The sequence below is a fragment of the Artemia sp. Qi Xiang Cuo genome, chromosome 6 (genome assembly GCF_049724085.1).
Source record: "Artemia sp. Qi Xiang Cuo chromosome 6, ASM4972408v1, whole genome shotgun sequence".
Lineage (NCBI taxonomy): Eukaryota > Metazoa > Arthropoda > Branchiopoda > Anostraca > Artemiidae > Artemia > Artemia sp. Qi Xiang Cuo.
Window position 1 is genome coordinate 6,268,697 of NC_142799.1, and position 27,296 is coordinate 6,295,992.

Genomic DNA, 27,296 nt, shown 5'->3' on the forward strand with positions numbered 1-27,296 from the left:
AAATCAACAGTATCGATTGTGAGTATTTACTACGTTGTATTAACGTTGAACTACGAGATTCTCGTCAACATAATTTTGCCGCCATTCTAAGTTTTGTAATTTGTGAACACAGCGATGTAAGTATTTTTTTTTTTTTAGCGTGCCTATTCTTCTCATGAGTGCTGAAAAGAGCCTAGACCATGCTTTGATAGACTTCTTGTGTTTCTCTTTTTGCCCCTCCAAAGGATTCTTACCTTTGGTGGATTAGATAGACCGTGTTATAAAAGTGAAAATTTCAGTAAATAATCAGGAGCAACAATGGAATTACTTCAAGTTTATTGGCATCCCATCCCCCTCCTAAAGCTTCTATTTATCCTTAGGTTACATTTAAGGGCTTGCTGATTCTGTTAAAACCTTAATGCACCCGAATAGTAAATCCGAATAGCACCTTAATCCTGTATTCGGTTTTCATCCAGCTATGGTAGCTATATAGATAAGATGTATTCACAATGCAATATGCATACACTGATGCACAAGGCCGTACACAGGAGAGGTAGGGGTGTTTAACCCCCCCCCCCCTGAAATGTTTGTCTGACTCGTAAAAACGTAACAAAAATGGATATAAACAAATATTTATGAGTTTTCTTTGTGTTTTTTTTTTTTTTTAGCTGTCCGAAACAGGAGGCCCATACGGCAGTCCCTCCTTATGAAATTAGTCTCTGTTATTGTCTTAGATGAGTAGTTCTAATGCCAAGAAAATTACTCCATAAAACAAACATTCGAAAAGTTTACAAAAAGGATGCATCATCAGTGTAGGCTTCCCAAATTCCCTAGATTCCCAAATCTAGGACAGGGTTAACCACCAACTTTCTGTGAAAAGTCCTAAACCTTCAAAATAAAGTAGCATAGACACCAAAAATTAGCACCGAGAGAGAGAGGAGGGTCTGATTCCAAAAAAAATTAAAATAGAAACTAAAATCGTTTTCGTTCGAATCTTGGTAAGAACAAAACTAGGACAGTATGAAAAACGTGTAAAAACAATATAAGAACACCCCCTAAATCTTGAAACTTGAATACACCTTGAATATAACTTGAATACACCCTAAATAAATTACTTAGGCTGGTATTACTGAAAAATTGGGGCTCTTAGGAAGAAAATATCTTAGGAAAAAAATTATTACTTCATAATATGCAGAAAACTTTTAGCTAGTATATTTTGAAGCCGCTTCCACTAGCCTAAGTTTTACCCCTCCCCCTCCCTAATGGGTAACTAAAGTAGAATTTTACCCATACTTTAGCCTGTATACCTATCCCTGAAAGTTTCATTTTCCTAATCTAACCCGATTTCCAAGATAGTCAAAAGTAGCTAAAGTATAATTTTACCCTATTTTCTTTACAAGTTTCCTTCTCAAGGGCCCCAACTGAATTTATAATGAAAGATTTTTAGTTACCCTAATTATCTACTTTCAATATATGAAATAGCTAATTATCTAACAATTCACCCTCATAACATAAATCTAATGTAACTTTTAAAAAAAGTGCTTCGTCTTGTTATAAGCAGAATTGAGTGACTGAAATGGTAGATTCTTTGTTTTTGGTGTTTTCTTTAGCTTAGAAATTTGGCTTAAGGCCGTACCCAGGATTTTTTGGGGGGGAGATTACTCAAATATTTTTCGGGGGGAAAAAAAAAAACTCAAAAAACGTATAACATTGTTTTATCCATTTTGGTATTTATGTATTAAACGTACTCTTTTGGAAACCAATCACGAAAAACCCACCCATTCAAGAGACCGCTATAGAGTAATGAATGCAAGACGTGGTTTTCATTGCGTTAACGATATTTAAACTGTTTTTTTTTAGCTTTAGGGGGGAAGGTACCTTGGTTAGGTTATGTTACGTATTTAATATATGCTATGCTTTAACCCCACCCCCCTAATATAATATATAGCCCAAAATTTGTTTCTAAACTATTATATATTTATCCTATTTTATTTTATTTCATTAGCATTAACCAAACTTGACTTCTTTAGCAGTATATAAAATATGTAAAAGAGTACGTTTAATACATAGGTACCTCCATTTTTGTTACGTTTTTACGAGTCAAACATTTCGGGGGGGGGGGAGTACAACCCCCCATACCCCCCTGGATGTGGCCTTGATTTGACTAATATAAATTTTAGGTTGAATTGTCACAAACGTGACTTTAACCATAAAAAAAGAAGGTAAAAAAATTTCCTCTTTTGTTCTAGAATGTCTTCTTTTGGAGAGTTGCTATTGTACAAATTTATCCATATAAAATCAAATCTTAAAACGCAAAGAAATTACAAATAATGAATAAATCAGACCTATACAAAACAGAAATTTGAGGCGAAGGATAACATCAAACTTGCCCTATTCTCAAACAGTTCGTGGTAACGAACTGTAAGTAAGGATTGACCAGGCTCAATGGTAACCGAAACTGTAGAAAACGGAATTTTGATACCAATAGATACATCAAAAGAATCAGATTTTAATTACCGATTTCAAATATAAGTTTCATCAAGTTTAGTCCTACCTATCAAAAGTTACGTGCCTGAGAAAATCTTGCTGATTTTCGAAAAAAGGGGGAAAGACCCCCTAAAAGTTATAGCAACTTAATCAAAATTACACCATCATATTCAGCGTATCAGAGAACCCTACTGCAGAGGTTTCAAGCTCCTATCTACGAAAATGTGGAATTTTGCATTTTTTGCCAGAAGAATGATCACGGATACGTGTTTTTTTTCTCAGGGGTGATCTTATCGATCCAGTGGTCCTAGAATATCGCAGGAAGGCTCATTCGAACAGAAATTAAACGTTCTAGTGTCCTTTTTAAGTGACCAAAAAAAATGGAAGGCAACTAGGCATATTCCCACGCTCATTCTTTTCCCAAAGTCACCCGATCAAAATTTCGAGACAGCCATTTTGTTCAGCATGGTCGAAAATATGATACCTTCGTCTTTTAAGATGACTTAATCCCCCATTGTCCCCGGGGGAGGGCTGAAAGTTATGAACTTTACCAAATATTAACATATAGTATTGGTTATTGGGAAGTATACATACGTTTTCAGGGGGGATTTTTTCTGGTAGTGGGGGGGGGAGTTGGTCGGGGGTTATGTGGGAGGATCTTTCCATGAAGGAAGTTTTCATGGGGGAAGGGGCATTCCTATGAAGGGGGCGCCGGATTCCCAGCATTATTTAAAAAAAGATCGGAAATTATATATATAAAAAAACTTTTTTAACTGAAAGTAAGGAGCAACATCAAAACTTAAAACGACAGGAAACATTACGTATATGATTGGGTTCACCCCCTAGTCAATACCTTGCTCTTTAAGCCAAAGATAATTTAGTACTTTCATAAGAGCTATTTATTCTAATTAACGGATTGAGGTCATTTTTAAAGAATTGGAACAAAATTCCAACTTTAGCTTAAAGAGCAAGGTATTGACTATGGGGCGAACCCTCTAATATACGTATTAAAAATATATGAATATAGAAGTTCGTTACGTAAGTTAATTCGTAACTTAAGTATATTTATTACTAATAAAAACATTTGTAAATAAAATTAAACAAGTTTCGAGAAAACCACTTAACCAAATAAAAGTAAAAATAATATTCAAATTTTGTTTTAATTATTCATGTACGGTGTTCCAAAATCAAAACCTGCATTAATTCAAAAACGTTCAAAAATTAAATAAAAAAACAAGTTTTTTTATCTGAAAGTAAGGAACGACGTTAAAACTTAAAACGAACAGAAATTATTCCGTGGTTGAAAGGGGCTGTCCCCTCCTCAACGCCTCGCTCTTTACGCTAAAGTTTGACTTTCTCACAACTCTATTTTTTGTTAAACAATGAAAAACTTTAGCGTAAAGAGCGTGGCGTTGAGGAGGCGACAGCCCCTTTCATGCACGGAATAATTTCTGTTCGTTTTAAGTTTTAACGTCGTTCCTTATTTTCAGTTAAAAAAAACTTTTTTTATTTAATATTCAGAAAGCACCATTCCCTTTCATACATCATCGTTTGGTAAATATTGAGCAGTTCACATAAATGACTTATAAATTAAATGACGAATGATTTAAACAACAATCGATGCCTTTTTTTATGCTTTATCCGAATATAATAATCTCTTTACTCGCCAAATCAATTTTATGCCCTATAGGGACCCTCACGTTACCATTTAATTTTATTTTAGATATGGCTTAGATGCCTCTGTTTGGGTCACTGTTGTTAAAACCGGTTTACCCGTAGATTAAATTGACGGTAACAAAATCAAGAATCAATAAATGCTTGGGAAATAATATATAATATGGGCTATATATTTGGATAAGGTTAGAAAGGTTAAGTAAAACTAAAATTACCATTGGTCATTTATATGAACTGGTCAGTAATTACCCATCGTTTCTCACTTTCCACATTTTATAAAGGAATGACAACTTCAGCTAACAAAAGAGGAATAGCCAAACTTCCGGTTTTATTAATGGATGGTTCTTTACCTTTTGAATTAAGCAGTTTGTGGTAACTAAACGCAAGGAGCTTCTCAAGCCAATTAGTTTCAGTAACTGAAACTAAAAAAGAAAAATTTTAATAACAAATAATACATCAAGACTAGGCTAGGAGTAAGATAAGTAAATATGGTGGGTAGAGTGAAGATGTTAAAAGTAGAATAGCCAATGCCCATGGTGTTGGAAAAATAGGAAGACAAGTCTTTGAACCAAAAATAGAATATTGGAAGCTAAAGTGATCATAGTGGTTAAGTAGGGTTCTAAAACATGGGCGCTACGAAAAACGAAGTAAGATTTGCTATATGTTTTCCAGAGAAATTGCCTACGGATTATTTTGAGTACCCAACTGACTAGCCGTATTTCAAAAAGTGGGCTCTACGAAAAATGCTGTTTAATTTCGCTTTCTAGGGCTACTATCAGAGAAAGGTGGAGATGGCTAAGACACTTTCTGCAGATAACGGATGACAGATTTCCAAGGATTGCCCTTTTTGGCCCACCTTCTAGGGCTAAACGAAAAGTAGGTCGTTCCTCGGTTGAGGCGGGTGGATATCTCAAGGAAAGGTATAAGAGAAATGGACTTCCTGGGAGCGTAAAGTTGTTAGTAGTAGTAGTAGTAGTAGTAGTAGTAATCAAACAGTTCATGGTAACGAACTGTAAGTAAGGAGCGATTCAGCCCAATAGTAATCGGAATTGCAAAAAATAGTATTTTGGTAACAATAGATTCATCAAAAGAATGACCTTTTTATGCTGAATCCAAACATATAAAATTAATTAAGTTTAATGCTATCCATCAAAAGTTAAGAGGCTGAGAAAATCCACCTGATTTTTGAAAATGTGAAACATCCCCACAAGCCAAGGAATCTTATGGAGAATTGCACCATCACATTCAGCATCTTCGGAAGCCCTAACTGTAGTTTTCAAGCTCCTATCTTTAAAAATGTGGATTTTTCTATTTTTTCGCCAGAAGAAAGATCACAGATGTTTCTTTTCCCTTTTTTTCCTTTGTTTGTATTCTTTCCGGGGGTGACCGTGTTGAATCAATGGTCCTAGAAGATTGGGAGAGGGCTCATTAGAACGGAAATTAAAAGTTCTAATGCCCTTTTTAAGTGACCAGAAAATTGGAGGGCAACTAGCCTCCTTTTGCCCTTTTCCCTCAAAGTCGTTTAGGGGATGATAAACTAAAATCAGAACAATGTCTATTTGCAGGCTGTTGGAAGGGTGTATTAGTAACATCTCAGGAACGGCTTTCGATATTAGTTGAAATTTTAAGGGCAAGATGAGATGGATATTCAACTGTAAAAGGGAATTTGTGCCTACTACTACTGCCACTACTGTCACTATGCTAGTACTACGATCAGGAGTACTACTAGTAATAAGAGAGTTCCACAGCGTCAATAAAGCTAATAGTTTTTAATGAAAGTACGAACCATAAAGTTTGTCCCACTCATACGAGGATTTCACCTTTTTGACTTTACAGCAATTTTTCATAGAAGTAACTGAAACAATCAGACGTGGAGCTGAGAAAACCATCTTTTAAAGCATTTTTTCCTTTTAATCACATATCAAAATAATTTTTTTATGTAGCCCTTATTCTTTTACCAAGCAAAGTATTTAAACAAGTATTCACTATTATATATGTAGACACTAATTTGTGTGTGGTTTATTTGGATTTTTTCACAAGTCTTCTGCTATTGGTTTAAATTTGCGAACTTTCTTGAAAAAGTTAACGAAGTTCAACTTTTTTCTGAGAGCTATAAAGTCAACAAAGTTATATGAGGAAAAAGGTTTATTAAGTTTGTGGACAGCTTTATTAGCTTTATTGAGGCCGTGGGAGCCCCGGATAAGACCAAAGGTATTAATGTGAAAATTACAAAGAATGTTGAGGGAGAAGCTGAACTAAATTAAAACGTGTTGTGCATGCAGGTTGTCAAACGGGCGTGGAAGGAATATCTTAGAAATGGCTTAGAGCATTAAGTTGAAACTTACTCTTATTGAAACTTACACTTATTAAGTTGGGCGGGTTGAGGGGCGGTTGATCTAGCCCAAAGGCACCATGAGCATGGAGCTGCTACAGCTTCTACAGCTAATATTACTACTAAGAATAAGGTTATTCTTTTAAGGTGAAATTTCAAAACATGTATTGGGTGGTGTGGAACTTGCCAAAAGATGTTTTGTGTGTGTGTATTCCTTCCACTGCTGCTAGTCCTTCTACTACTACTGAGGCTATGGGATGGCCATTAATGTGAAACTTCCAGGGAATGTTTAGAGGGATGTCAAACCAAATCCAAACACATTGTATGCTTGTGGGTTGTCAAAAGGGTGTATCTGTAATATCTCACAAACGACTTAGAGAATGTAGTAGAAACTTCCAGGGCATGTTAAAGGAGATTTGAACTAACGTTGTCACTATGTGCATGCTTACTACTAATTTCTACAACAAATTTCTGTGGGTGAACTTTCCAGGGAAAATTTCAGGGTGTGAACTTTATAGGTGAAATTTTACATAGGGGGTGGGGGGGGGGTGGGGGAGGATTGACAGAATTCCTTTGAATAATTCTTTTGTTTGTCTTACTCTCCCTTTAACACTCAATTTTGTATATGGAAACGTTCCGGGGGAATGTCCAGGAAAAACATTTTAGCGTGTTTGGATTTCTGAGAAAAAATTACCACACACGGGTGGATTTCCAGAGTGATCGGAAAAACGATTTCATTTTTCAAGTGAGTAGGTAAGGAGAATTTTTCAGACTGAATTTTCTGCAAGAAATTTTATGGGGGGGGGGGGGCTGGGGGTTTCAGCAAGGATGAAATTGTCCAGAAGGAATTTTACGGAGGTGGGGGGGGGGCTTATTGAGACCAGGGCACTTCGTATCAGAGGAGTTGTCGTAGAAACTTCAGAAAGGGCTAATTTGATTGGAGATTGGAGTGGCTTATGCCCTTTTTAATGGTCGAAAGTGATTGGAAGGCAACTAACCCCTTCCATTCCCACCATTTTCCCCAAACACATCCAATCAAATTTTGAGATAGCCATTTTGTTCAGCGTAGTTGATTTCCAAATAGAAATAATATTTTTGAGGAGAACACTCCCCCACAACCCTCGGGGCAAGAGTTTTAAGCTATGCCCTGGGGGCATATAATATTTTTATAGAAAGTGTTGTCGTAGAAACTTCAAAAAGGGCTCATTCGATTCGAAATTCAAAGGGTTAGTGCCCTTTTTAAAATTCGAAAGTGATTGGAGGGCAACTAACCCCCCTCTCACGCCCACCTTTTCCCCAAACACATCCAATCAAAATTTTGAGATAGCCATTTTGTTCAACATAATTGAAAGTTCTGAAAATTTGGTCTTTGAGGATAACAACCTCCTAACAGGCCTCAGGGCAAGGGTTATAAGTTATACCCCGGGGGGCATATAAGGTTTTTATTGAAAGCTTTGTCGTAGAAACTTGAAAAAGGGCTCATTCGATTGGAAATTCAAAGGGCTAGCGCCCTTTTAAATGGTCGAAAGTGATTCTAACCCCCCTCTCTGGCCCATGATTTCCCCAAGCACATCCAATCCAAATTTTGAGAAAGCAATTTTTTTCAACGTAGTTGAAAGCTTTTGAAATTAGGTCTATGAAGATTACAAAAGCCCACAGCCCTCAGGGTAAGGGTTGTAAGTTATGCCCTGGGGGCACATAAGGTTTTTATAAAAAGCTTTGTTGTAGAAACTTCAAAAACGGCTCATTCGATAGGAAATTGAAAGGGCTAGTACCCTTTTTAATAGTCGAAAATGATTGAAGGGCAACTAGTAATATAATTGTACTTTACTGAAAAAAAAATCAAATGAATTTACTGAAAAAAATGTACATTGTCAGTTTAATATATATATGCTGATATGTATTCCTTAAAGTTTTAATTAATTTTTGTTTTCTTACAGTTATAAGTGAAAACATTTAAAAGCATGTTTTTTCAGTAAAGTACAAATTATATTCTGGCTCTTAGAAAGCATAGGGTTTAGAACCCTACTCAGAATAATTTCTGCTCGTTTTGAGTTCGACTTATTTTTTAATTTTTGATTGTTTTGGGTTTCGTTTATTTATTCATACTGATTTGTGGTAGTTGTATGCTTGGTAGATTATTCGATTCTATTTTTGTTCATTGGTTTAATGGAGTTCCTTACCTTTTTTGAAAGGCTTATTTTGTGCAAAAAGTTTGTTTGATTAATTTCTAGAAAATAACCTATAAATGGTTGAATAAGGTTCCACTTTCCCAATTGAAACAATTACATTGCATTTTGACTATCTTTGGTATTTTAAGATTTAACCTTAACGTGAATTATGGGCCGCATAATAATATTCTTAGAAGTAACACGCACCTTCGCGTGGAGTGTAACAATTGAAACTGTTGAAAATCTCAGCTTCTTTAATCGATACCTTAAATAGAATGGCTGTCTCATAATATTTAGACTTGAAATTTTGGGCCAAAATTTTGTTCTAAGGCAAAATAGTTAAATAGTTATTTTAATGGGGGCTATCTTTTGCTCCTTACAAAGGGCACATGAATTAAAACATGAATGGGTCTGCTCTACTGACAGTCATTGGCTCTACAATCAACCTTTAAAGAAACTTGAGATTTTATTTTTTTTTTTTCGTTCGAGGGGAGTGGGGATGAATTTCAAGTCCAAAAATAAATTGATGCTGAGACTTTCTGTCTCTTAAGAGGTTGAATTCTCAAGACAAATATTTTTCTTCTGGGATTCCTGAGGAGGCTGCTGTCAATCTCGTTAATTTTATGGGTGGAGTCACCAGACAAATTCAATGCTCTGGACACAAAGGCCCATCGCCCACATATGTTGGACTGTATTTATGTATTAGATATTGTGGTATCACATGTTGGTTGGTGTCTTGTTCTTTTTGTCATGGTCCTGCTGGCTTTTGTACAAAAAAAATCATTGTTTAAAATAATATATGCGGATTACATTCCCCTGATAGATAAATCAATTTCTCCTTCTTCCATGGATATTTCTATCAATTCAAAAGTGGTAAATAATTTCTTAGACCACACTATTTTTCGATTTATCGAATTTAAAAGAGAGAGAGAAAACGGGTGTAATTTAAATAAAAGAGTAAAAAACAGTTTTCGATAATTTATTTAAATTCTATCTGTTTTTCTTTCTTGAAATCAAAAATGGCGTTATTGAACGTCCCTTCTATTTTTAGGAATATATATAAAGCTTATTCTTTAGTTCGAAAGGCTTTCATGTACGCCATATCAGTTGGTAATTGTAATCAGTTTGTAAATGTCTCCACCTCTTTTGAAGCATGTTGGAATATACCCTATCAGCCACCAAGAGCTTTAAAAGGTCAAAAGCCCTCCACAACTCTATTGACTTACTCTTCTCTTATAATATTTGAATGCCATCTTTACCTTTAAATTGGGGTTAAGATGAAAAACTGGCCCAGGGCTGATATTTTCTTGGGTCCTTTATATATATTTTAAATAAGGTGTTTTAATCCTTTCAAATAGTCGTACCTGTCTCTGGGATAACACGTTCAAATTCTAATTCTTTGTTGCCATCGAGTTGTTTGAAATTCTTTTTACATAATTCCAAAATCTAGCAAATATTCATTTTGTTCCCTTCTTCCATTACTGCCAAAGCATTTGCTTGATTGAAAGGTCCTCTTTGGTTCTGCAAGTCTTCCAGTAAAGGACCCTGTCCAGGTCTCATTTTCACCTTCCCAAAGGGCATGTTATAGTTTTTTGTCTGGCATTTGATTATAAGCGAGACAATTTGTTTTTTTGTGTTTTTTTTCTTTAGAATTTTTCGTTGGTGAGATATCGAAGTTATATCTTATTATTCAGCATTCTGAGAATGAGGGGAGGTTTCTCATACGGCACTCTCCGACCAATCTTTCATTTCGTAAAAAAATCATTGTTAAATCTAGCATCTCTCCTAGTTACGGATGTGATGTTTTCTTTTCTAAAGAATTGATACAACTGAATTGATTTTTTCTTCTCTAAAGAATTCCACTAGCTCTGTTACTTTCGCTGGTGACACTCTTTTATCGTAAGCCATATATTCTGAGCTAAAGATCACATTTTAAAAATCAATTATATCTTCAGCTCTAATAGCTACAACATCCCTAGAAAAGTAATTCGATAATTTCTAATTGCACTAAGGTTTTAGGATAATAAGCAAATGCTCTTGGAGTTGTGCTTACATCATTATGTGTATGGGATTAATTAAAATTAAACTTTCCACTAAATAAGTTTTTCAAAAAAAATAAAATACTTTATTAAACCGAAAATGAACAAAAATAGAATCAAATAGTCTACCAAGCATACAACTACCAGAAATCAGTATAAATAGATAAATGAAACCCAAAACAAACAGAAATTTAAATAAATAACAGATTCAAACTCAAAACGAGCAGAAATTAATGAGTAGGGTTCTAAACCCATCTGCTTTCTAAGAGCCAGAACATAATTTTTACTTAACTGAAAAACAAATTCAAATGATTTCCCTGAAAAAATGTGCATTGTCAGCTGCACATGTATGCTGATATGCTGATATTTATTATATTTTGATGTATGCTGATATTTATTCCTTAAAATCTTAATTAATTTTTGATGTCTTAAAGTTACAACAATGAAAACATTTAAAACAAATTTTCTTCAGTGAAGTGCAAATGGCTATCTGAAAATGTTGGCGATTTCAGAAAGTACTGCCTATATATCTTTATTTCCAGTATAGACAAGCCTTCCTAGTTGGTGTCAAGAGGTTCCCCTTTATTCCCCCTTCCTCTTGATAGCTCCACCCACGAGCTTCAGAACAGCTTGGGCAGGAAACAATTATCCTTCTAAAGAGAGGGAAGAGTCCAGTAGCATTTTCCAGCAGTCAGTACCAGCCATAAACTAGCAGGACATCCTTCTCCCACTTCGGACAACTCTTCAAAGGGTGTTTTCTTGTGCAATGGTAGGTGCTTCATATTTCCAGGAGTATTGCCACCAGACATAATTTTGGTGGCCGTTACCGGCTGCTCTTGGGTCTCTAAGGCATCACCTTCGAAGATCTGGGATTGTTAGGATAAATATTCGACAAGCGTTGACCCAGATACATCATGGCTAAGCAGTACATCTGAGTTCATGCTCGAAACTACTGGAAATGGAGGGTCTGATCTCGACATCATCCGTCGCTTTTGAATTTTCCACTTCTATAATTTTTTATGCTAGAATTCCTGTCAATAGCACCCGATCCCTGCCACCTCAGTCTCCCCACTGTACTGTTTCCTTTAGCCACCACTCAGAATCATGGATCCTCAGAACTAGAATCATGATCCATCGCCATTTAATTTTGCTATATCCAATCTGGGCCATATATTTCACAAAATACTCATAGCCACGCTGAGCAGGAAGGCTAGTTGCTGAGCGGCAATTAAAATCTGCATTAGTAGTGCCCTGTTTGTGGATAGGTATTAATAAGGACTTCTGCTTCCAGGAGCATCACAAGGAAGTTTTCACCACTACTACCCCACTCCCGTTCACCCTATCAACTTTAATTGACATGAAAAAGTGTTACGAGACCTTTTGTATTAGCAACGGCCAATATCATCATAATAACACCATTTTCTCTTCCAGATTTTTAACAAGCTCGTATGCTTTTTTCATCTCGTTTACATCGTTTTTTCTACCTTGCTTTAACTGAATATGGTTGGATTTTGGGGATTTTCGCCACAGCTTTAAATTAGTTGGATTTCTTTCTTTTCTAATTTACTTTATTGGATTTATGGCAGGATTTGTTTACACACATTGTTACTTTTGGCATTTCAAAGGCTACTGTTAACTGTTATTTCAAGATTCTAAGCAAAACTAAGTTTTATAGCAATTTCTCTTCTTGATAAATCCTTTATTAGATACTTTATAAATAAATAACACACTTAAAGTTAGGTTTAAGGATCTCAAACAAGACTTTTTCAGATATAATCGATCCTCAATGGATAATTTAGCAATGTCAAACGCGACTAGACCCAAGATTGTACCAGTCCAACCCATGGAACCAAATCCAATGGAACGGAATGTATGTATAAAGTAGTTACATAACATTCGAACAAATATTATTAAATTAATTGATAATTGAAACGTTGACATACAATTCTTTTTTTTTGCAATCGTCAAATTTAAAAAGAGGCTGGCATCCAGAAGTTAGCATGGAAGAAATAGCATCGTCAAATTTTTCAAAAACATCAACGGCTTTCACGAATGAGTTGGCTGCAATAAGAACTAAGGTTTTAACTATGCCTAGCTAAGACCTTAAGCATAATGGCTCATTGACAGATGAAGCTAGTACATGGACCACAGGCTCTACATTTTTCATAACAAGCTAAATACTTGAAAAACTAAGCGATGGAAGGGAGATTTTTAAAGTTTATTATGCCAGGGGAGGGATTTAAGGATATCTCTTTGAAGCACTAGTTCCTCCTTCGTGGGGCGCAGAAACAAAATTCAAATTTTAGATGCCAAGCCCGATGGATCTTTCTGTACTTCGATTCTCTATAACAAAGCAAATTTTGTCCTATTCTTTAAAAATATTAATAAATATTCCATTCAAAAGCTACTATGGCTTGAAAAATATTGACTAGGATGCAAAGGCTAAATATTTGATGAAAAACCTCAATGGAGTATGTATTTAGAATTGTTTTTATTGATGTCAAAATGCTGAAAAAAAAACACTGGAAAAAATTGCTGATGCCCACTTCAGGGGAGAGACGCAGTAGTCTATGCGAAGTTTTTTCAAATAATAATATGTTTAAAACCTTTTATATTTAGTCTCTAAAAGAAAAACGAAGGATATTTTGAGTTTAAAAAAGCAATATAAAATTAAAGGGCTTTTTAATTTTACAAGCGGGTTAGGCACATCAGAAATCGACATAATCTTAACCGTTATTTCAAAATGCTTATAATTCTTATTAAATTATTCTTGAATATTTTTGGACAAAAATATTCTTCTTTTTTCACTTAAGAACCAATTAAGTAAAATTATATAGGTGTTGTACCCTGTGCATCAACAAGGGGTTTCGATGTCCCCATAGATTACAAGTCATTGGATTTTTTCCATTCCGTTATGAATATCCATTAATGAATATCCCGCATCTACCATTTAAATGATCGTACACCACCCTACATACAAATAACGCGTTGCTATTGGTATCTGAAAAATAAAATTAATGACCTTTAAACACAGTTTTAACTAGAAGTACCAAGGACAGTGAAAATGAAACCTGATTGCTTAGTTAAGTGGAAAATTCAATTCTTTATAAAAATTATCTTCATATGCAGTTATACAGTTTTTAGTAGTATCGGGCATGAACTTCAAAAAAAAAGAAACGTGGGTGAAAAATGAGAAAAAAAAAATTAAAACGGCACCAGACGGTATAAGTCGTTGTTTTTCTTTGAATGTATAGCTCACTTTTGGAATCAAGAAACTGTCAATATAAATTTTATTCACCTTGACAGCGTTGTGAAATTGACGAACAACGTTATCAAATTGAAATTTAGTTAACAGGGTTCAATGTGGAAACACTGAAAATGTAATGCTGTCCTAAAAACTTCACGATCGTGAATCGACAGAAAATGGACCTTAGAAATCCCGGTTTCCAGGTAGAAATCGACCCATTATGTGAGAAGGGTAAAGGGGTAAAAATATTTTTTCTGTTGATCTCTTTGGTACTTAAAGCTAGTTGACAAAGTATCATGTGTAAACTTCAGAATTTTACTTTTATAAACTACTCTAGCTTTTTGTTGTCCTAAATATCTTTTTGATCGAACGAAATAGTGGAATTTCCCAAGAATGTTTGGACAAAACGAACTGCAAACACTTCACGCCACAAACATCTAGCACAATCAGGATTTTCTTGTGAAATTTCAACGTAGTCCTATCACCGTCCTGGGAAGCGGTGTGCCTCTCCCTTTTATTATATTTATAAACATTAGCATACAAATAAACTGCACATGCTTAGAGTTTTTGTGTTTAGAGTTTTAGAGCTTTTGATTTAACTGTGCTTTTTGCACATTTAGCTTTTGTTTGTGTTTAGTTGTCTAGAGTTCAGTAGTCACGTAGTAAATCTGGCTAATTTTACAACAGGGGCGTAATATACTATGGGGCAGGGGGGCAATTTCCCCTCCCAGCCCTTGGTTCATCCCCCCCCAGAACCCGGTCTGCTCCCAGCTAAAATTTAGTTTCTTCCAAAATCTTATCAAAAGTAAGATAAACCTACACAATTCAAGCATCAACAGAAAGAGATTAGTTTTTTAGTACAAGTTTTACCTTTCTAGTACTATAAAGTATCTTTATTGTACTTTTATAGTACCTTTATGGTACCAAATGGCTTATTTTTTTGTTTTTACTGTCATCTTCACTTGATTTTGGAAAATTGGCTCTAACTTTGCCCTCCCCCCCCCCTGGATTTCGGCAAAATTACGCCCCTATTTTACAATGGACCTTATGTGTTTGAATTTGGAGAAATTAGGCTATGGAGTCGGGCTAATGAACCAAAATATACATCTGGTAGTAATTTGAGTAAACATACCAAAAATGTGTTTAGTTAACAAACTGTTGCTGTGGTAACTGAGTAGGTGGTAAGACCACTTAGTAACCATGCAGGAAATTTTGACTGTTCCTGTTATTTGCCTTTTGTTTCAACTTAGAGAAATAAAGTTATGGAGGTGCAGTCTGAATTAATAAACCTAAGTATGCACTGGGTTATATTTTGAATAGATAGAGTCAAGGCCGTACCCAGGATTCTTTTTCGGAGGGGGTATTACTAAAAAAAATCGGGGGGGGGGGGTACACAAAAACTAAAAAAACACATACAAAATTTGTTTATATACATTTTTGTTACGTTTTTAAGAGTCAGACAAACATTTCGGGGAGGTTTAAAACCCCCCTAACTCCCCTTCTGGGTACGGCCTTGGATAGAGCAAATCAAACACACAATTGTACTTGACCGACTTCGGCTGCGGCGACTAAAATGCTGATGTAATTTAGAGGAGATTATAAACACTGAAAAACATGTTCCAGTTTTTGGTTGATAACGTAACAGTTACTCCTGCGTAAATGATTTTTAAGATTCTAAATGTGAAATTTTGATATGAGAATCTCCATTTTAATGCTGATTGTGTAGTTAAGAAAAATGAGATTTTTGTGGGAAAGGGGGAGGATAGAAGTTTGAAGTGCTTAAAAAAAGTAATAACACTTTGGATTGCCACAGCAAACTTGTCTATCTATACATCATATCAGGGGAACGACTTTGAATATGTGTACTAAGTGCACTTATAGAGGGGGGGGTCTTCCTCCTAATATATGACCAGATATGTGCATCAAACGATAAAAAAGATTTATTGGATAACAATATGACATTTATCAGGAAAAAAACGTGGATGATTTACATGGGAGGATCTTTCCTTGGAGGAATTTTTCATGGGGGAAGACATTTTCCGTGAAGGGGGTGCTTGATTTTCCAGCTTTATTAAAAAAACAATCAGAAATTAAATAAAAAAAAGCAAGTTTTTTCAACTGAAAGTAAGGACCAAGATTAAAACTTCAAATGAACAGAAATTATTACGTATATGAGGGGGTTTGTCCCCTCCTCAATAGCTCCCTCTATTCTAAAGTAGTTTTATTAATTTCAAAAGAGCTATTTATTCTAATTAAACGGCTTCAGTGGAGAGGGTGGGGGGGGGGGTTAGGGGTAAATATGACCTAGATAGATTGATAGTTGTTTTAAAAACAGCGATCAACAGTTTGTAAGAATGGATTAAAAGGAATTGGAACTTCTTGGGAGCAGGCAAAGAGGGAACCTTTAAATAAATTATGGTACTTTCCCGTTATGCAGGCCTTTCGGGTTAACCACTATAGGGTAGGCAATGATAAAACCCGTATTTGACGTGTTAACCGCTATAGAGTAGGCAATATTAGCGTGGTTTTCATTGCGTATACGATATTAAACTATGTTTTTTTTGGGATTTAGGGGGAGGAAGGTACCTAGGTTAGGTTTGGTTACGTATTTAATATATGGTATGCTTTTCCCACCGCCACCACTCCCCCCTAATGTGCAAATATATAGCCCAAATTTGTTTCTAAACTATTATATATTCAACCTATTTTATTTATTTCATCAGCGTTAACCAAACTTGACTTTTTAGAAAGGCCCGCATAATGGGAAAGTAACTATATTAGGATAGACGAGCGTGCACAGCTGAGTTGGCCTAGGGCAGCATGGTGCTGTAATGAGTTGTCAGTAGTAAAATTAGTTTAAACTTCAATATGAACCAAAAATCAGCAGTAGCCTACTTGGGCGCTTTTTTTTCATTGGTCTCATAACTTAAGGCCATTTCAGGATGAAAAAAATAAAATAATATGTATATCATTATTTCAGAAATATATTATAAAAGCCAAACAAATAAAAGTAATTTTTCAGTGATATCAAAAACTCATTTTCATGTACAATTTTCTTGTTATTTTTCTTCTGTAAGAAATACCTATCAAGTATGGATTTCATATTCCTATTTTTCATAACTCTATTAGAAATGGTAGTTTTTCTCCCAAAATTCTTAAGCACAAGATCTTCCGCTTCTTATATTTTTGTTTTTCTTATTAAAAGTAACAGTGGATTTTTGTAGTTCAGAGTAAAGGTTCCTAAATTTAAGATAAAACTAGATAGTTATGAAATATATTTTTGTTTACATGGTATTGTATTAGGTCATCTTGAATTTTTCATAGCAAATGGTGATGATCGGAATTCAAAAAATATTTGACATTTAAAAAATGTATAATGTAAAGAGTTACCTTACCCTCTCATTTAAAGCAAGATCTATCTATTGGTCTGTTTTCTTCTATTCGTGTTACTTATTATTTTTGTCATTCTTTATGAGACTTGGAAGTTCGACCCTATCCCATCAAGGTTTGTCTTAGATTTATTTTGCTTAATAAATCTTTCTTACGTAGTTTCCCAAAATGTTCACTAAGTTTCCTTTTCTTTCTGTAATTTGAAATTGAAGTTTTTGGCATCAAAATACTTTTTCCTCGTATGTTGGATACCCAAAACAGTTTCATTTTAAGAACAACTGCTTCGTAAAGAGTAAAAAAATTTTCAGTTTATTGAATCCGCCTATGAAGGTCCTTGCCATGTAGTATGTAAAATTTTGATATATCAGTGCCTTTTGTTTCTATAAATAAAAATAAGTTTTTTTTAACTGAAAGTAAGGAACGACGTTAAAACTTAAAAGAAACAGAAATTATTCCGTATATGAAAGGGGATGTCCCCTCCTCAACGCCTCGCTCTTAACGCTAAAGTTTTTCATTGTTTAAAAAAATAGAGTTGTGAGAAAGTCAAACTTTAGCGTAACGAGCGTGGCGCTGAGGAGGGGACAGCCCCTTTCATATACGGAATAATTTCTGTTCGTTTTAAGTTTTAACGTCGTTCCTTACTTTCAGTTAAAAAACTTTTTTTTATTTAATTTTTGAATGTTTTTGAATTAATGCAGGTTTTGATTTTGGCTCACTGTACATGAATAATTAAAACAAAATTTGAATATTAATTTTAATCTTATTTGGTTAAATGGCTTTTTCGAAACTTGTTGAATTTTATTTACGAACGTTTTTATTAGTAATAAATATACGTAACTTACGAATTAACTTACGTAACGAACTTCTATATTCATATATTTTTAGTACGTATATTAGAGGGTTCGCCCCCTAGTCAATACCTTACTCTTTAAGCTAAAGTTCGAATTTTGTTCCAATTCTTTAAGAATGACCCCTTGATCACAAATGCCGTTAATTGGAATAAATAGCTCTTATGAAAGTACTAAATAATATTTGGCTTAAAGAGCGAGGTATTGACTAAGGGGTGAACCCAATCATATACGTAATGTTTCTGTCGTTTTAAGTTTTGATGTTGCGCCTTACTTTCAGTTTAAAAACTTGTTTTTTTATATATAATTTCTGATCTTTTTTAAATAATCCTGGGAAATCCGGCGCCCGTTCATAGCAATATCCCTTCCCCCATATAAACTTCCTTCATGGAAAGATCCACCCACATAACCCCCGACCCCACACCCCCCCCCCCATCCCTTACCACTACCAGAAAAAATTCCCCCTGAAAACGTCTGTATACTTCCCAATAACCAATACTAAATGTTAACATTGGGTAAAGTTCATAACTTTCGGCCCTCTCCCCGGGGACTTCGGGGGGATTAAATCAACCTTAAAGACATAGTTATCATATTTTCGACCATGCTGAACAAAATGGCTATCTCAAAATTTTGATCGAGTGACTTTGGGAAAAAAAAGAGCGTGGGAGGGGGCCTAGTTGCCGTCCATTTTTTTTCACTTAAAAAGGGCACTAGAACTTTTAATTTCCGTTCCAATGAGTCCTCCCACGATATTATAGGACCACTGGGTCGATACGATCACCCCTGGGAAAAAAAACTAACAAAAAAAAAACAACAAATAAACACGCATGCGTGATCTTTCTTCTGGCAAAAAATGAAAAATTCCACAATTTGTAGATAGGAGCTTGAAACCTCTGCAGTAGGGTTCTCTGATACGCTCAATATGATGGTGTGATTTTCATTAAGGTTCTATAACCTTTAGGGGGTCTTTCCCCCTTGTTTTCGAAAATCAGCCAAATTTTCTCAGGCAGGTAACTTTTGATTTTAGGACTAAACTTGATGAAACTTATTTATTTGAAATCAGCATTAAAATCTGAATCTTTTGATGTATCTATTGGTATCAAAATTCCGTTTTCTACAGTTTCGGTTACCATGGAGCCGGGTCGCTGCTTACTTACAGTTCGTCAAAACTAACTGTTTAATGGTATCATCTCATTTTAATACAATATAGAAGTAATGTTTTTCTGTTTACAAATGTATTGCGCTTTTATATTTTTATGCGTTTTTTGTAGACATCAGTTATGTTTTTTGTTGTTGGTGACATGCCTAAAATCATTAATGTAAGCATTTTTAGGGGACCTGATAGTAATTTTGCTTATTCCACTTTTTATAAGCAAGTCAACTGGACTTAACTCTTCAGTAGTCCAGTCAACATACTATTGAAGTAATTTTTCATTTATTCAAAATGAAAAGTCTTTAATTTAAAAGCATGTTTTGAAAAATGAGACGTAGATTCACTATTGTGACACGCTTAAAACAAATAAGATATCTTGTTTATCTTGTTTATTAATTTTGTTTTTGGTCGCTTTTATAATCAGCCTAACTGGTTTTCTAAAGAAAACTGGCCCACACTTTTCAATGGCCAGTAGAAAAAAGGATTTGATTTTCGGAAAGGAAGAGGTTTGATACCAAATAATCATTAAAGAATTAAACGTTGTAAAATTTAATATTCCCCTTTTCCTTATTTAAATTTGTTTCCCTTTTTTTAATTTTATTCCATTTGATTTTTTTAAGCTTTGAAAAGCTTAAAAGATATCAGTTTGTTGTTTTGTTGATTAATATCGTTTGTTGTCACTTTTAACCAGCTTAAATTGCTTTTCTAGAATAAACTAACCCACAAGTAGTATGCTAGTATGAAGTCCGACGACATACATATCTCATCATTCCGACAACACATATATCCCATTATTGTAATGATACACGTACCCCATCACTCTGACGGCCCATATCCTATTACTTTAAGCACACAAACATGGCGTCATCTCAATTCCCGGTTGATAAGGAAAATTCTTGGAAATGCTTGTCAGATATTCTTTCTGAAACAATGCCATCATACCAAGCACATAGTACTTCCATTACGTATGGTATCTCAGACAAATAGTTTGATATAAAAGAATGATCGTCCAAGTTATTTTCATTAGATGAACTGCTCAAGTTTCAAAGATGTTTGGGGTTTTTGATTGTGAATACGTTGGTTTAAAGAAGTCATCGTGTGGGGTAATTTTCAACTGTGCATTTTTATTGCTGAATACAGACTGTAGTAAAGTGTCCTGTTGTCACTGGCATGTGAACTATAATATGCATGTGTACAATAGACTTGTGGATTACCACATTACGCCATACGAACATACTGGAATTCTATGACCAAGTGACTCTCCATTCTATGAAGGCTGGAAGGAACTATGTAAAGTTCTAGAGGAAGTCGAATAAATATGTAATTTTTTGCAGTGGTAGCCCTCTATGTAAATGGTGATGTACCCACTGACATACTTTTAATTGAAACATGCATGTCAAATATTCCCAAACTCAGTTTGGAAGATTTAAACTGTCACACATCTCCATATAGAATACATAACCCCGTGGATAAGATGGTTCCTAGACAAATTCCTTCTGGGGATATATGTATGAGATATCCCAGGAAGAAGAAGAACAGAAACCAGTGGTATAAATTAGGATCACACCAAGTGGTAATGAATGGAGATAAGTAGCAGATGTTTGTAACTCTCCCATTCCCTCATCCCTACCCAATGGCCATTTTAAGGGCCACCAAGTTTATGAACACATCATAACCCAGGTTTTATGAGCCCTTTCTATACTTGACAAAAACCAGCACATATCACCTAATGAATTAACAATTAAATAAAATGAGTAGCATCCTATTAATACGTTCTACCACGCCCATAAACACTACTCCTAATGTAATGATCCTGAGCACATCGGTTTTCATTACCGAAGATTGTGCATGGGTTTGGGGCCACACTTTCACATCCATAATCCAATGTATCCACCAGGGTCCCCAAGTTTCCCATCCAGGGGTCCCATGTCTCCCTCCAGGGCCCAGTACCCCCTCCCAGTTTTGCCCCCTTTCCCCATTTTTACTTAGAAATTGTTTTCAACTTTTTTTACATGTCTCAAAATGACATAATCTACTTAAAACAAAAGTAATTCGCTTGTGATATTTTTGGAATACAAAATGAAGGTAATATAGATGTTAGTCGTGATTTTTCCTATTAAAAAAATAACATTTGTAGTGACAGTTTTTCTTATTTTTTACTTATAATTTTCCTTTGAAAAGTATTGCTTAGTATTGGGGTATGCATAAAGTCGAAATTAATAAAGTCGTATATATTTTAAGCGATGATACGACAGCCCTATGAGGGAAATGATACAATAAAGCCTTCGAAAAGTATTTATTAGTACTAGGGTATGCATAAAGTCGAAATTAATAAAGTTGTATATACTTCAAGCGGTGAAACGACAGCCCTATGAGGGAAATGATAGAATAAAGCATTATTGAAAAGGATTGCTTATTATTGGGGTATGCATAAAGTCGAAGTTAATAAAGTCATATATATTTTAAGCGATAATACAACAGCCCTATGAAGGAAATGATAAAATAAAGCCTTTTGAAAAGTTTTGCTTAGTATTGGGTAGACATAAAGTCAAAATTAATAAGCTCGTATATATTTTAAGCGATGATACGCCAGCACTTTGGGGGAAATGCTACAATAAAGCCTTTTGAAAAGTATCGCTTAGTATCAGGGTATGCATAAAGTCTAAATTAGTAGATTCATATATATTCTAAGCGATGGTACGACAGCACTATGAAAGAAATAATATAATAAAGCCTATTGAAAAAGATTGCTTAGTATTGTGGTATGCAGAAAGTCTAAATTAATAAAGTCATATATTTTAAGTGATGATACGACAACCATATGAGGGCAAATGATACAATAAAGCTTTTTGAAATGTATTGCTTAGTATTGGGCACAGTATAAAGAAAATAGTAAGTTTACCGCAGATAATTTCTGGCTCTTCATTCCCGGTGCGAACAAACAGCTCCTCTCACTTCTTCTTGTATTAGCGCGTATAAACAGCTCCTCTCATTTGATCTGCCATCAGCGGTCCAATTACCCTGGAACACGTATTTTGGTAAAAACTTTCTCAAAATAACTGAAACCAACCTGAGAATTCGAAACCTACTTTTAGTTTCTAAAAACATCGAATTATAACATTGCACTACTAATTACCGATTTTCATATATGTATTGGAATAAATTAATTTAAAATTAGTTTCTTCAAAATTTAGTGTTCCAACGTTGAAGCTAAGTTTCGCGTTCAATAGAAATCTGACTTGTTTACCAGTGAAAAGATCTAATTTCTCTTATGTTTATACGTTCTCTGGAGCACTCGCACCTCGGTCCGGGTTTTTTTAATGGGTAAGATAGGGAAAGATCATACTGCCTATAATTTATATACTGTGGTATTGAGGTATGCATAAAGTCAAAATTAATAAAGTCGTATATATTTTAAGCGATGATAAGACAGCCCTGTGAGGGAAATGCTACAATAAAGCCTTTTGAAAAGTATTGCTTAGTATTAGGATATGTATAAAGGTTAAATTCATAAATTTTTATATTTTTAAGCGATGATACGACAGCCCTATGAGAGAAATGAAATAAAAAAGCCTATTGGAAAGTTTTGTTTAGTATTGGGGTAAAAATTTACATCCTAAAAGATCATAAATTCTTCTTACAAAATAAAAAATACTTCTTACAAAACAAAATACTTCTTACAAAACGAACATACATCCTAAGCAATTACACATTAATCTCAAATAATCACAAATTCTTCTTACGAAATACAAAAATACTTACAAAACAAAAAATAAGTCTTCAAAATAAAAATACATCCTAAAAATCAGATTGCTTTTATAAAAGAAAAAATACTTGTTACAAAACAAAAAATACTTCTTAAAAAGCAAAAAAATAATTCTTACAAAATTAATACATCATAAGAAATTACAAATTCTTCTTACAAAATTCAAATTACTTATGACTAAACAGAAAATAATTCTTACAAAACAAATATATATCCTTAACAATCACACACTTTTCTTTCAAAATACAAAATATTTGTTACAAAAAAATATGCCTTACCAAACAGAAAATACTTATTGCAAAGCCAAAAATAATTTTTGCAGAACAAAAATACATACTAAAAAATCACATTCTTCTTATAAAATACAAAATAATTCTTACGAAACAAAAAATTATTGCTACAAAACGAAAATACATCATAAGCAATCTCAATCCTTTCTTACAAAATACAAAATACTTGTTACAAAACAAAAAAATACTTCTTACAAAACAAAATTCTTACAAAACAAAAACCCATTCTAAGAGACCATAAATTCTTACAAAATACAAAATTCTTCTTACAAAAAAAAATACAAAAAATTACATCCTAAGAAATCAAATATTTATTAGAAAAAATATTTATTACAAAACAAAAATATATCCTAAACAATCAGAAATTATTCTTATAAAATACAAAGTAATTCTTACAAAAAAAATATATCCAAAAATAAGGTTGTTCTTACAGCATATGAAATACTTCTTACAAAGCAAAAAATACTTCTTATAAAACGAAATATCATGATTTATTCCTTGAATTTTCCTATGGACTAAAAAAGTTTTACTCTGTTGAATATAAGATTTTAAGTGATGAATAAATTTGACACTGTTTATTCCTTGAATTATCCTAAGGACTAAGAGGATCAACTGATGAATTAAATTTGACAGGGTTTATTCAGCAAATTTTCCAAGAATTAAGTGCTACCATCCTTTTTCACTAAAGTTATAGCTGTTTTGTAAGAAGTATTTTTTGTTTTGTAACAAGTATCTTGTATTTTGTAAGAACCGTTTTTTATTGTTTAGGATGTATTTTTGTTTGAAATCTGTAGGTTTCACCATTCGCCTACGACAATGGAACTTCTTGGTCACGTGTGAATCCAATAACACAATATTCCACATTTACACTACAAGCGGTCAAGTCTGTTAGGAGGTTTTACTTGTTCGCCTCTGAGTCCAAGCAAATTCAGTCCCGCATTTTGCATACAAGTCTGGACATTGTTCATCATGCGTCAACCCAAAATCAATCCAATCTTTCACCCCTTAATTCTTTGACTATCTACCTTAGCTCTGCCATAGAAATGATGTATGGACGAACGATAGTTAGGCTTATCTATCAACAAATTAAATGACATCATTTATACAATCCTAAAAAGGGCTTATGCCAGAATTTCCATCTCACTCACCCGGGCTATCTGTCTTGGCTTTTTCTCCAATTAGCCATGGCTTGATGTCCGCAACTACTTGATTTTAATTCAAAATCAACAAGGACAACAAAGAGTGGGTATATCACCCTTTACTTATAGGGCTACCACTCCAAAAAAAAATTTTTTCTTTGACTTCCTCTTGAACTGTACATAGTTTCTTCCCACCTTCATAGAATGAGTGAACCACTTGGTCATATAATTCCAGTCTATTCGTATGGCGTAATTTAGTACTCCACAAGTCTATTGTACACATGCATATTAAAGTTGACATGCCAGTGATAACAGGACACTCCACTATAGTCCATATTCAGCAATAAAAATGCACATTCGAAATTACCCCACAGAAGGACTTCTTTAAACCAATGTATTCACAATAAAAAACAACAAACATTTTTGAAACTTACACACTTCATCTAATGAAAATAACATGGACGATTATTCTTATATATCAAACTATTTGTATGAGAACATACACAATGAAAGTTCTGTGTGCTGGGAATGATGGCATTGTTTCAGAAACAATATCTGGCATGCATTTCCAAGAGATTTCCTTATCAATCGGATCTTGTGAGAACGTCATGTGTGTTTGCTTAAAATAATTGGATACGTGTGTCGTCAGAATGAGTGGATATGTGTGTTGTCGGACTGCATACTAGCATACTACTCCCACACTTTTCAGTGGTCACTTGAAAAAAGTTTTTTATTTTATTAAGAGGAGTTTAGACTGGAGATGGCCATTAATGAATTAAAAGTTATAAAAATATAACGTCCCCTTTTTCTTTTTTTTATCTGATCAATTTTTTTTTGACAAAAGGATTTTTCGATTCCATTCCTTTGTGATTCTTGAAGATTGAAAAGAGGGCTTGGGATCTAGCCGAGGTTTTACTGGTATTTAGGGACCAAATGCGTGACTGCAGGACTCGATTTCTATATACTTCTATTTTTGTTTACTGGTATGATTATTGCTTCGTGTTAATTTCATATTTAAGCAATTCCGCGAAAAGTATTCTTACAAACGGGTAAGAGTTGCGAGTAACACATTGGTATGGGTTCAGGAGCATTGGAAAAACATTACCTTTGCCAAAACAATCAGCTTTATCAAACAAATAGTGCTAGATAATTCGCAATTTACAGCCAAACAAACGGAAAGAGATCATAAGGAGTATTTCTATAAAATCTAGCTTTTATCTTGAAACCATTTGAGTTGCCTCAATTCGAATTAGGGGGTCTAGAGACTAGTTAGTCCGTCTTCTTATGAAATATGAAATACACCTTATCGATAAAACTAGGAAAAAGACAACAGTAGGAAGGTCATATATACACCACCTGGGTTTTCATTCCATGAAGACTAGTCTTACTATATAAATAAATGGTAATCTTATTTTTTGTTCTCAGTATAATTAATCAAAATTGAGATAGGTATATATCTATGCCTTCAATATGGTAATGATATACGGAACAATCTTTGTTACCTTAAGCCTCACTGGCTCCCTAAATTCTTATATGGCTGTTTTTTCCTTATTTGAAGTGTGTTACTGCGTATTTATTTAAAGTAAATAAAATTAAAACAGGGATAAAATCCTTTTAATAGACAGTGATAAATTTTACAAAAATACTTGATATTTCGGTCACATAGTACTACTGATATTACTACTTCTGATGAGTATTACTTCTGATTATGGTCGCTGCATATGTGACCGACAAAGCTAGTATTTTTTTTCGAAATTTATCACTGTCTATAAAAAGATTTTATCTCTATTCTAACTTTTATTTATCTTCAGGCAAAGACAGTGTGGTCTTCGAAATTTTCTATGTCTTATTTAAAGTAAAAAACACTGTTTATTTATTATCGTTTTAAGTTCAAGCTTTACTGAAAGCTCGGTTTACCATGGAATAATTCTTCTTTTCAATAATTATAGCCTACTGACGAAGCTATGGAAGAAGTTCAAAAAGAACAACAATCTGGAAGACAACAACAGCAAGGCCAGCAAGGACAACAAAGAGAGTCTCAACAAGAACAACAAAGAGCCTCTCAACAAGGACAACAGCAAAGAGGGTCTCAACAAGGACAAAAGCAAAGAGCGCCTCAACAAGGACAACAGCAAAGAGCGTCTCAACAAGGACAACAGAAAAGAGCGTCTCAACAAGGACAACAGCAAAGAGCATCTCAACAGGGCCAAGAAGGTGAAAGATCCAGAAGTCCATACCTAGAGGAAGACCAAAACATAGATACTCCACAAAATATTCCAGAGCCAGGAAATCTGAAAAGTGGTGCAAGAACAAATAAAGCAAAAGAAGCGGTTGGAGAGTATTTACAGAGCCAAGAAGCTAAGCAATTGAGAAGTGGCGAGGAATTGCCAGGAAACCTAGATTTGCCTAGTAAAACCCCAGAGGAAATTCGACAGGAAATGGACCAATTTAAACAACGTCAACAATAAAATTATCAGTTTTTATTTTTCCTGCTTTACTTCTTTTCATGTTAAAATTAACAAAAAATAAAATTTTGACCTTTAGTTCTAAAATTCTAGTAGATTAGAATCTAACAGTTCTAAGATTCAGGAAATTCATATTTACCTTGATGAAATTTGACACAAAATAGAAGAAGCTTAGTAACATCAGTAATAAAGTTATGAGTTTTGTTTCGTTTCCAAAATCAAGAAAACCAAAATATGTACTATTCGTAGTCCTAGATTCTGGAATCTGAGATTTCTAGATCTCTTAGAATTTAAGATAGCTCCGCGTAGTTTTCGA

General features: G+C 34.2%; 1 protein-coding gene across 2 annotated transcripts; it reads left to right on the forward strand.

Annotated features, from left to right (window-relative positions):
- Positions 1 to 27,086, forward strand: LOC148950814 (uncharacterized). Of its 2 annotated transcripts, none has more exons than XM_089090020.1 (3): positions 1 to 18; positions 12,453 to 12,552; positions 26,465 to 27,086. In XM_089090020.1, exons 2-3 carry the CDS (start codon positions 12,469 to 12,471, stop codon positions 26,981 to 26,983), a joined length of 603 nt encoding a protein of 200 aa, XP_088946146.1. In that variant the 5' UTR covers positions 1 to 18; positions 12,453 to 12,468; the 3' UTR covers positions 26,984 to 27,086. The 2 variants fall into 2 exon arrangements, with proteins under 2 accessions (XP_088946146.1, XP_088946147.1); XM_089090021.1 differs by lacking the exon at positions 1 to 18 and adding an exon at positions 99 to 116.
- Positions 27,087 to 27,296: the final 210 nt, after the last annotated feature.